The 12,638-nt window shown below is 36.2% G+C and overlaps 1 protein-coding gene across 1 annotated transcript in view; it reads right to left on the minus strand.

Annotated features, from left to right (window-relative positions):
• Window positions 1-5,985: 5,985 nt before the first annotated feature.
• XPO4 (exportin 4) overlaps window positions 5,986-12,638 on the minus strand; it is a 124,218-nt gene continuing 117,565 nt past the window's right edge. The window contains exons 20-23 of the mRNA XM_055317417.1: window positions 12,226-12,357; window positions 11,461-11,577; window positions 10,954-11,046; window positions 5,986-8,624 (exon numbers count right to left, since the gene is read on the minus strand). Coding sequence (XP_055173392.1) covers window positions 8,427-8,624; window positions 10,954-11,046; window positions 11,461-11,577; window positions 12,226-12,357 — 540 coding nt within the window. The 3' untranslated portion in view covers window positions 5,986-8,426. The remainder of the gene's footprint in view (window positions 8,625-10,953; window positions 11,047-11,460; window positions 11,578-12,225; window positions 12,358-12,638) is intronic.

Consider the following 12,638-nt stretch of genomic DNA (forward strand, 5'->3'; position numbering starts at 1 on the left):
ATTGATGATAAATCTATTAAACAATATTTCAAAATCAGATGTAACTTAGCAAAGGAGCTAGAAAGAAAACCAAAAGAAATCAATAACATGAACCAAGAAACAATAATCAACTTTTATGGCAGTACACTTTTACAGAGGTAGTGTTCCATGCATGTGAGACTGCCCTGGCTTACAAATTAACAGAAGAGTTTATGCTAAAGCACATTATTTTTGGTTTGAAACTTTTTAAGCTTTCAAAGTTTCAGTTGCTTTCATAACATGAGACACAAGTTACCTTGATGTAAACAACTACGTTATTTTTATAATTAAGGTGACCTACGCCATCAGGAAGTTTGTATAATTGTACCTACACCAAGAGTGCAGACTGCCCAGACAGCATCTCAGTACTACATGAAGATCAGAATTTTCCTGGTGAAACATTTGCATTGTAATTTAGTGGTTTTTGAAAATCATAAAAAATGTAAGTCATCAAAGGCAATTTATTGTTGAAGTAAAATGAAGATTATTTGTCAAGTTAAACTGGACTTAAAAGATGCTTTCAAATCAATTTCAATTCAGGAATTACTCCTTTGTGTATTCAGAAATTATTTTTGTTCATCTTGCAACTTCAGAAATTATGCATAAAAGAGATGAAGATTACTTTGAAAAGGTGATGATGAGACTTGGTTTTCCTTTTCTAAAAAATATCTAGTAATTACCCATAATTACAAGTACACAGATTCTGGTCTTTTTCTTCCATTTGTCAAGTACTGTATCACCACACTACTCAAGCATGTTGCAAAGGATGTTCCCTTCAAATTCTAGTCGCAAAAGATACTTTGAGAAGAAACCACTAAATAAGCTGATGAAAATCTCATTAAGATCTTCTAGAGCTTCCAAGGTGCATTAGTGTAGTAAAGCTTTAGCTTCACATGGTAAAAACAAAACAAAACCAAAAAAATCCCACTTGTTTTATTTCTCCAATTAATTTGATAAAAGCTAAGTTATAGAGAATTAGTGATTCGTGAAACTTACTTTAGGAATCACTTTATGATTGTTGTTGTAAGAATATGAGCTGATTATTAACAGAAATTGAAACTACTGACTTAAAACAATCAATTTTCTCATATAGAAAAGAAGAAACAGTAAATAATATGGTGAGCTCTATCCCAATACTAACATGGTGGTTGTGGCTAGGGCTAGGTCACATCTAAATGATGTGGAGAGGGATCCCTGGGTGGTGCAGCGGTTTGGCGCTTGCCTTTGGCCCAGGGCGCGATCCTGGAGACCCAGGATCGAATCCCACGTCAGGCTCCCGGTGCATGGAACCTGCTTCTCCCTCTGCCTATGTCTCTGCCTCTCTCTCTCTCACTGTGTGACTATCATAAATAAATAAAAATTAAAAAAAAAATAAATGATGTGGAGATAAAACCGTATTTAAAAGTAATTAATGATTATCAGGTATTATTAGACATTTATTGATCAAAATGTGTTCTTAGAAATAATCTTTAAGTATAATGAAATCGATTGAGCATCTGTTATATCCATTATCATGTTTTAAATATTTCCTTTGGGAAGAATTAACATTTATGGTCCTAGGACATAGAAGATAGGCCCATGAAAATTAACATAAACCCTAAATAGCTTACTAAGGAATTGCATCTATGGCTCTCTGCCTCTCCCCTGTACTGTACAGTTCATGTTTTTTAAAATTTTTTTATTTATTCATGAGAGACACAGAGAGAGGCAGAGACATAGGCAGAGAGAGAAGCAGGCTCCCTGGGGGGAGCCTGATGCAGGACTCCATGCCAGGACCTCAGGATCATGTGTACTGTACAGTTCAAATGGCTTTACCAAGTAGTTCACAGAAAGGACCATGCAGGCAATGCAATTGTAAGCAGGTGTACAAATGAATATTGCAACCAAAGATCTCCCCAGGCTTACGAGAAGGAATATTTGAAGACTAATTGGCAAAATAAACTGAAGTGAATACTATCAACACTTAAAGTAACTACTGTGGAAATAAGAATATTTAGCTGATCCCTATTTAAGTGCACTTCACCTCAGGTTTTTCATTCTTCAACTCCAGGAATCATCAGTGATTTACTTCTGTTCACTGTGATGCTAGATGTTAAAAATAATTTACCCGGAAAGAAGTCAGTAGGAGGTGAGACAGAATCTGCAATTAGTACTGTATGGAATTTCTGAGCAGATTTTCTCATTAGTTTCACTGAACATGCCTTTGCTTCCACTTAGTTTTAAAAGAAAGTCAAACTGAACTGCTATCTGAGATTACAAAGAATGCACAAGACTCAATCTGGGATGCTATGCTTAAAACACAAACAAAAACGTCACATAATCTAATCAATGCAACAAAGGCATTATTCACAAATTACCCAATATAAAATGACTGTATTTCTTTTTAAAGATTTTATTTGAAAGAGAGCATGTGACAGAGAGTGAGCGAGTGAGTGTGCCTGAGCAGTGAAGAAGGGCAGAGGGAGAGGAGAGGGAAATGCAGACTGCCCACTGAGCAGGGAGTCTGATGTGGGACTTAATTCCAGGATCCTGGGATCATGACCTGAGCTGAAGGCAGACGCTTAACCGACTGAGCCACTCAAGTGCCCAAAATGACTGTATTTTTAGAGAGAGCCATTAAAGATTACTTTTTAAAACTACTAATTTTTATATTTGGAGCCTTTAAAATCAGCTATGGCTCTCTTCAGATGACAAGTGATGAACCTGTGCCTACGGTCCCCCCTTAATAATGAAAGGGGTGAAACAAAAACTCAACATGCACTCTACTTACTCTACCTCTTAAACAACCTTTTCCTTTACCCAACCTTGGAGTAGAACCAAATTTCAACATAACCTAAGAAATACTATTATAAATCAATGAATATTCAAAGCAAAATTAAGTTTAAAATAAATATATTTCAAGCATTTCCTTTTCTTAAGAAAATTAACTTCACTGCACATGTTTACAAGATTTTAGATTGGGTGAAGGGTAAAAGTTTGTAAGTCTAACACAGAGCAGGATAGTAATTTTCCACTTTTCCTGAAAGGACAAAAAAGAATGACCCAAACTACTAAAAATATTTACTACAAATATACCCAAATCCAGTGATTTAACTAATAACTCTGAAAATGTTTCTAAGACCGTAAGGTGAAATAAAAAATAAATATGCTCAATATTACAGAATATACACAAAACTTTTTCTTTCTGAATTCTGAATACTCATTAGGGTTTTGGTGTTTTCCCAGGAGGTAATGCAAATCTTTATACAGATATGTCCCATGTCTTTTTATCTAAAATTATTTTATGATTGTGTAATATCCCCAGTGTCAAATGTCCTATGATTGTAAATGAACTAGCACCATTTCAATAAGCTTCATAAAATAGTCTAGCTAAATACCCATGAACAAATCACACATGGTCAAAACAAAAATGTAATAAAAATATTTAGTGAAAAGACACATTTAAGTCCCATTTATGGATTTAAAAAATACAAATAAAATTTTATCAATGTGATATTCAGCTTGTAACTGGCTCAATACATAGCCTTGATTTATTTCCTAAAATCATACTGTAGCATCTTTTGAAAAATTAAATGCAATTTTATACCTTCATTAGTAATGTTAATAGAGGTAAATATTTAAACAGTATACTCATCCCTGGGTCTCTTAAAAAAAACTGAAAAGTCAGTGTAAGTTTAAAATTTTAATATTTATAAATTTAAAAAATTTTACACGTGCTGAATGGTAGCAGTGCTAACATTTTGTGACCATTAAACCACAAACTCACTGCATGGAGCTTCTTTCTTTGTACAGAGAACCAAATCACAATACCAGTATTTGCAATTTGTCATAATTTTATGTGGTAACAAAGACACCACACCAGGAAGCCTGGGCTCAGAACACACTTGAGGTCAGATCCCCATCAGGTACATAGTGCGGATGCAGTATTTTTAATTTCAGGCTAGGAAAATAGCTATTAGTACACATTTGATAGCTCCTAATAGCTAAGAGGCCTAAGAATATAGACTGAAAAGAAAAAAAAAAATCTCTCCACTGGTGGGAAGGCCTGGAATAAGTGAAAGCAAACCCCAGTGGGTGAGGTGAATGAAGATGGTTTTTGGTGTGAGTCTCAGGGAGTCTAATGTACCAGCTGTACCTCCCAATCACCACTGAAGCTGTCATACAATATTCCAGTCTTTCCAAAGTAGAGCTATAGGCCAGAAACATGATTTCATCCATCCTCTTTAAAAAAAAAAAAAGAATGGATACTCAGTATTAGGTTTATATCTTTACCTGAACCAAATATATTCTTTGGCTAAGTATGTCATGGGTTTCCATTATCATCAGTCAGGAATATTTCACACTTCTCACAACTAAATTTAAATATTTAAAGTTCAGCTTTAGCCAGAGCACTTCAAATTAATTTGAGCTCAGCAATATACCTAATTTGGACATTTTTTTTTTATTTTAGGAAATTACTTTTTAAAGAATTCTTAAATGCAGTGTTTTACCAAATGAGAGAATACCCACTCACATTTTTAAATAATTTAAAACCTTATTACATCCTCAAATCACCTATGCTGTTTTATAGAAGAATTTATAGAAAATTATGTTAAAAACTCATATCCAAACAGTTCCCTATTCTGTTTAGAAAACCAAACAAAACACTAAGAAGTACTGAGGTTCCCTTCTGTCTTAACAGCTAATATTTTATTCAGGAACCAATAATGGTAATTATCTGTCAGAGACGGCTAACTTAAGTAAGGTCTAATGACAACCACCTCTAATGACAGAAGTGGCCAACAGAAACAAGTAAAACTGTAACAGACAGAAGAGTTTAAAGATTTAACTGACACTGAATACTAGGACTCTCAAACCTGAAATCCTTGAAAATGAAAGCTAGTTCCCTTCAATACTGGAGGGATTCATACAAGTATTAACAGAAATGAGAAATATGGTGATACTAAAAAGACAAAGACTTGATATCCTGATAAAAGAAGTTCAATCAAAGACAGTAAGGGAGTGTTAAATATTGCTGGCTGGGGGGAAGTTATAGAGATGCTTGGTTGTGAAATGAAAACTGAAAAAAAAAAAAAAAAAGAAGGTAGTAACCATCATATCTGAACAGAGTAATGTATATAATTAGATACATGGTTTACAATGAAATAAGACTAAATACTTAAAATTTTAAAAATATTGCAGTTTTGTTTTGTTTTTTACATGTTAACAAAAAAACTCAATGCAGTGATGTTAACATGCTCCCTGTTCTCCCATCTTCCAACAGATTCAGAGACGGCAAGGCAGAAACACCCGGATAACTGTGTTGAGGACACTGTCAAATACTGCCAAATAGTTTACTCAGGCAACCCCCCACCCAGAAAGACTGTAAAAACTAATCCTTTTCACAGAGGTACAAGAATGCAGTTACAGGTACCGTTACATGGATACAAGTTGTGAAAGGACCAAGTCCTTACTGACTGTGCCTTGGGACTCTGTAGAGACTGTGCTTTTTGGAAACAAATGTGCAAGGAAAATAAAACAAGAAATAAGTCTAATAATAAAGAATGAACTGAAAACTAGAAGTTAAAAGATACTATATCTGAACAGAAATTTTGTAAAACACAAAATTCTAAAAATCATATCCTCAAAAGTGTCCCTTTAATGTATAGAAGGGGGGCACAAATGTTTTTGTTTTTAAAACTCTTTTAACAAGTTAGTTTTAATAGTAAAAATCAACTTACTAGAATTAAGCCAGTGTTCTTTACATCCACTGGGCCAAGAGCATTAAAACAAAAATCCAGGGATCCCTGGGTGGCGCAGCGGTTTGGCGCCTGCCTTTGGCCCAGGGCACGATCCTGGAGACCCGGGATCGAATCCCACGTCGGGCTACCGGTGCATGGAGCCTGCTTCTCCCTCTGCCTGTGTCTCTGCCTCCCTCTCTCTCTCTCTCTGTGACTATCATAAATAAAAAAAATAAAAAAAAAATTAAAAAAAAAAAAAAAAAAAAAAACAAAAATCCAAAATCCAAAGAGCCAGTAAACATAGCCAAAGACAAAACTGGACAAAGTAAAACAAAAGACCCAAACTAAACAAATATTAAATCAAGCAAACATACACATACACCCAGAAAAGAAGTCTTAGCTGTTGAAATTAAAGTGTCATCCCCATTACCAAGAAAATGGTGGTGGCGGTTATACCCCAGTTTGCCACTAATCAACATTCTGGGGATACCCAAGTATTATTTGGTCCAATCCAAAGTAAATCTTGCTTTAATTGAAACTGACCTAATGAAATTGCATAGTGTAATGACATTTGGGCCAATTCAGCAGAAATTTCTGTCTAGAGAAAAGTTACTAAATACCGATGCCTTTTCATTTACCAAGGCATTTCTTTCCTACTCCCCTTCATTTTTAACAATCTGATTATAGTTTTGTCCTGGCCAGCAGTTGCGTACTTTAGCGTCCTTTGGCAAAGGGACTCTACGTACTGAACATACAGATATGCACAGCTCACAGATACTGAGGAAGGGTGAGAGAGCCGAGAAACAAAACACCACGAACAATGCCACAGCAGACTACAAGTTAAGGGCGAAGAAGAAGAAATCTAAAAATAAATGCACTTGTTCGAAGTGTCTTTAAACATACACTACGTATATGTCATGAAGAGCAGCAGCAGCTTTTTCCCGGCTGTCTTTTAAGATGTTTTTGCTCCACCTCAGCTGTTACTCAACAGTGATCGAATTAAGAGTAATGTTCCTCAAAAAGCTATGGCCCTCGGCTTTGCATTCACTTGTGTGTAACATCACATGCACAGGTGGGATGTAATCTAGATGCTCCAGTTTGGTGAACTGTAACTGTTAGGAGCACAAAGTTATACCAGGTTTTGCACAGCGTTATGTCTGGAGATGCATATACCATATGCAATTCCTATATGAACACTACATTTGAAGGATAGTTGAGTGTATAGGTGTCAAGAACACAGCAGAAAGAGAAAGCCCATCCCCTGGAAGCACAGAGTGTGCCTGCACCAGAGTCTCTGTCACTGTGCCATGGGATTTCTGACATTGTGGTGGGCAGAGTTTCATAAGCCTGCAGTTTATAAATTAGCTTTCATTTCCATAATTTAAACTGGTACACAGAATTAAGGGGAGCATGGCAGCAGTACAAAAGTCCTGATTAGAAAAATCAAACTAGAGGATCTAAATAGGAATTTTTTAATCTCTTAAATTAAATTTACATGGCTCCTGTGAAATGAGAACGTCCACTCTAGCATTAATTATTGCCCCTAATGCCCCAATGTATAATAGTCTGTATGAATCAGTAATTCACATCCTTTAAGATAGTTATTGCTTAAGCAAGCCATTCAGAGTAGATTATTAGCCATGGGCCACATGACTGAAGAGAAACATACTCAAATTACACTATATATGAATGAGCCTTTCATTTCATTCATAAACCCACATAAATACACAATCAAAAGGGCACCAGGTTCATAGCAGCTAACACCCTAAACCAACTCTGAAGCATCAAGACTTGATTTCTTACTAAAACAAATCTGCTCTTTTTTTGTATTTTCTTGTTAAAATTAAGGCAATGAAATGGCTACAGTTCCTAAAGTTCTTTTTATGGAACAAAAATATACACGTATTTTCCTCAAGTTCAGTCATCAGAGTATGATTAGAGACCTGTATTACACAAAACCTGCAACACCAGGCTGATGTTACAAAAAAAGAAAGAGCGAGAGCACGTGCTACAAGAGTCCAACAAACACCTGGCATTCCTTCCTCCTGCTGAATTACAAACCTGATCAATCAACAAAGGGAGGAAAAGTTTGAAAGCACAAAACCTCTTAGGAGTGTCCAATGTCTTTTGCATTGATTCAAAACTTTTGAGGTGGCAGAGGGGAAGAGCTTATTAAAATGAAGACTCCAAGGCCCAACACATAGAAATTCTGACTCTGAGCATCTATACTCAGGCCCAAGAATCTATCTTTTCAACCAGCCCCTCGAGTGATGCAGGTGATCTGTGGACAACATTCTGAGAAACAATGCTGAGCATACGTCCATCTAATATTTAATTTAACAAAAATTCTAAACTTTGGCTAGCCACCTAGCGATTTGATAAAGGGGGAAAGGCACTGAATATGCATTTCATGGTGCCCATATCTGTTCGCACATATATGGAATTGAAAATCTTAAATCACCATTCAGAATCTACAAGACATAGATGACAAATTGTGGCTAACACCCAACAGCAGAAGCTGATTCAAAGGTGACCTCTCCTGTTTCACTGCATTACATGTTAGACTTTCAGGCGCTCCGAAATCCAAAATGGCCAAAGAACTGAAGAACAGGACAAGACTCAAGTCAGCTTTTAGCAATTCAGTGCACTTTGCAGAAAGGATCTAAATTAAGCATAAAGTTTTGTTATTTATTTTACACAAAGGAGACCACCAACATTTGCCATAAATTCTTCTAAACTCTTTAGGAAGGCCATCTTCTGCTTCCGATCCAGAGTAGGAGGAGTGCTGCTTGCAGTGAGCTTGTTGAAGGCATCTGCTAATCTCTGGTAAATAACTGGGTCTTGTTGACTTGACAGTAATGTTTCAACCAATTCAGAATATTCAGCCTATTGAAGAGATAAAGTACACATAAGAACATTTATCTTCCTCAAATGACACACAAGTAGATCACATCAGGTCCTGGGATGTGGGATCCTGCCTGTGGGATTCTGAAAGGCAGGGTCTGACAGCTCTTTTTCTTTTATATTAAGGTGTGGCTGTCATATAACATATTAGTTTCAGGTGTACAACATAAAATTCCATATTTGAATACACTGTGAAATGATCACAACAACTCTTTTTAATCGTTAACATTTAGTCCAAGTTTACTGTATTTCAGGTAGTATTCTAGCCATTTACATTAGTAACTCACTTTTTATAACAATCTTATGAGGTAGGTATTGTTTATACTATTTCACAGATGGAAGTTCTTACATATAGTGAGATTAAGTGGTATGTTCCAGATTGTATTGCTTTTAAGCAAGAATCTAGGCTGCATGGCTCCAGAAGACATGCTAGTTATCAACTTTGTTGGGCTGCCTCTTCTCTGTTTCCCAAACACATTATTCATTTTTATTTTACATTTTATATATAACCTAAGTCTGACTTTCAACAGTTTCCCAGGGGTTTATATAGAAATACTGTCAACACAGTTCTGAGGATAGCAGATCCCCACAAAGGCAGACAGGAGTTGTTTGGGAGGAGGTGGTATAGCAGGAGGAGTGTATTTTAGTCCTTTCTCAAGATGGAAGTAGAACACTTTGAATGAGGAAATGTAACTCCAAGCTAGTAATAGACCCAGTGGCTCTGGGAGAAAGGGCAGGAGAAGGAGCATAAGAAATACAGGAACCTGGGGTTAGGGGTGTGGGTGTATGTGTAGCGCTTCTATTTTAATGCCTTCTATAATAAAGCCTTATATAGAGGAGTAAGTGCAGGGTTAAGGGACACTCAACCAAAACAGATTTCCAAGATAAGCGCTTTTGAAGAAAAAAAAAAAAAAGTGGCTCTGACACTATTTTTCATTAGCTTCTTGTGATATCATGATAAACCAAAATGGTGAAATGAAATGTTAATTCTATTTAGAAAGGAAGAGTAAGGCATAGCATGCCATCCCTGACCCACAAGCATGGAACCAGGATGGCCACCCTAAATGCTCTATCCAAGGGACAGACCTGCTCACAGAGGACTAAGTATAAACTCAAATAATTTCCCTCTTCAAAAGAAATGGTAGTCCCTCTGGGGCCAGACCCAGCAAGATATTATACTAGTTAATCCTAAACCCTGCTCTTTTCTACAATGTGTAAATATGCTTTTTGAAAAAAAGGCAACTGGAATGCAATGGCTTACATGTATGGGGATAAGAAGCCTCTGTTCCTAGTAAGCAAAAAGGAAGTCAAATGATAGCCAAAGGCCACAGACCTGAGATGGGCACCATCTGTAGAAAGTTGTACCTACAAAGGACAGTAAGAATTGAAGTCCCAGAGTACCTTCAGCTTGGGGCACAGATGGTATAGGAAATCTATAGGAAGGCCATCTTTAAGTAGTATGAAAGGTCTCTTTATTAAAAACGTAATTAAAATCAAAACCCTCAGTGCCACTCACAGCAAATGCTATGGACTCTGTAAGGAAGAAAAGCTTTTTAATAAAAATGAAGTCTATCACTTTTAGTCATGCTGGGACGTTTATATGTGCTTGGTGGTGGGGGCAGAGGGACAAAAAAAGGGGAAAGGAGTGTTGGGAAACTGAGGCAGCTGATGATCCAATATGATTCTACTCATATACCTGATGGTTACCTTATCTACTGAATAGGGAGGGAACACGTGAGCTAGCATAACTTTTCTTCCATAATATCACCCCAACAGTGAGTGAGTGCTTCAGAGTCTCTAAAGGCTGAACAAAATAAAATGAAACAATATACTCTTTTCCATAATGTAATATGAAATAATACACTTTCCATATTATGATAAGAATTAACACATTGTTGATTTCTATGTTTTCCCATGGCCGACTCCTCTGGGTCCCCATTTCATTCATCTGGTCTCCCTTAGAAAACTATGAGTTTCTCAAGGACAGAAACCACGTCACTAATATTCTTTCACATCAATTCATGGTTCCTAGCACTTGTTTAAGGACAAGCATTAGGGCAACAATCAATGCAAAGAATGATTCCTAACAGTGTAGTAAGGAAAAGCAGTCTTTATTAACTGACAAATAATGATCAAATAAACAGAAAAAGTCAGAGCTAACAGGAAGTAAAGAAATATAGCCTCACTGAAACAGAACTAAAGCACCGAGTCATAGATTCTCTAAGAAATAGATTACTCTTTGCATGAACAATCTCCTTGCTAAAAAAAAGGGGGGGGGGTAGAGTCCCACAAAGAGACTTGTGTCCGGTACCTGATGCAAACACACCAACGTGTAGAAAGCTTCACCTGCTGCAGTGGTCATCTCTGTGTTGTGCTTTTGCAAAACCAGCATATCAAAAACCAGCTGAAAGTACACAATATAAAACCTCTAAATAAAACTATATAATGATAATACAATATTCCAGCCCCTTCCCATCCCAAAAAAGAAAAAGGTGTGGTAGTTGTTCTTATTTAACAAATCTGAAAATTAAAGAAAACAGGTTTTTAAGAATCCAACAATAATGTACAGATGTTACTCCTTGCTGTGATATGTGTAATCATCAAATGACCAAATTCCCTGTTACATTTACATCAGTTTTCAAGAATAAAGTGGAAAATAATGTATCCAGGGAGTTAATCTCCACAAAGCGCAGTGAACAGAAAGTAACGATTTCCTGTTTTATGAATGATGTATTTCCTTATTTGAATGAAGATTTGCATGCACTGACCATACTTACTTAAGCAGATGGTTTCACGGCTTATCACCCAAACATCTTACCTTAAGAAAGTGCCGTGTTGCTAGAAAAAGTGGTGAATCTGTTTCTTGTGCTTTAGCACACTGTTCAGCTAATGGTGTCAAAGCTTCCAGGCAAAGCTGGCAAACTTCCGAACTCATTCTGATCACGAAGGTCAAGGAACAAACTAGATATAATTTGACTTATAAAAGATTAAAAAGTTATAGCTATTATCAAATTCTAGGACTGAATATAGATAAGTGAGTAGATTAGTGTGCAATACAGCATTATGTGAGAAAGGTTTCCAGTGTTTCTGATCATGAACACATGATTGACTATTCTCTACTAGTGGGTAGCTAAGATCAGAGACTCACCAACAGTATATTATTAATTGGCGCTCTTAATGAATGACTTTGGGACCAGGCACCAAACGCCTTGAGATTTGTGAAAGGAGAGATGAGGCAAACTAACAAACAGAACTACAGCAGTTAGAGAGATGACTGCTTTCTTAAAAATAAAATGAGGGCAGCCCGGGTGGCTCAGCAGTTTGGCGCCGCCTTTGGCCCAGGGAGTGATCCTGGAGACCCGGGATTGAGTCCCGCGTCGGGCTTCCAGCATGGAGCCTGTTTCTCCCTCTGCCTGTGTCTCTTGCGAATAAATAAATAAAATCTTAAAAAAAAAATAAAAAATAAAATAAAATAAAATGAAACCACAAAAGAATAATTAAAGATCCAAATTTAAAAAAATTTTCTTTAGGTAAGATCTTTCTCCCCACATGACAAATGACAATGATGTTCATTTAAAGGATATGATGTCATTCCTAGTTCTAGAGAGTACATCAGACTTTTAAAAAGATCTTCAGGAAGCTGTGGTATTTTTTCAGGAAAAATCTCACAGATAAATGTAATTAATTTGTAGTACTGATTACAAAGGGTTGGAAACTGAAAAAGAAATATTAAATATTTAGAAGCTTACTGGTATTTAATTTCTATTTTCATTAATGCAGTAAAATAAAGTAACAACCAATAAACTTTATGATTTCTTTAAAACTTATTCAAGATATAGAAAACATGAAGACCAAATTAAATATGAAAATAAGTTATAATAGAGGGAATATTTTCGTAATACAAAGGTAATACATAGTAGAAACAATTATCTTCTGGACAGTTAATAAAAGCTACAGCCAATTCCAGATAATCTGTTTACCTTGAAAAAGCAAACA

Source organism: Nyctereutes procyonoides, unplaced genomic scaffold (genome assembly GCF_905146905.1).
Source record: "Nyctereutes procyonoides isolate TBG_1078 unplaced genomic scaffold, NYPRO_anot_genome, whole genome shotgun sequence".
In the NCBI taxonomy this organism is placed as follows: Eukaryota; Metazoa; Chordata; class Mammalia; order Carnivora; family Canidae; genus Nyctereutes; species Nyctereutes procyonoides.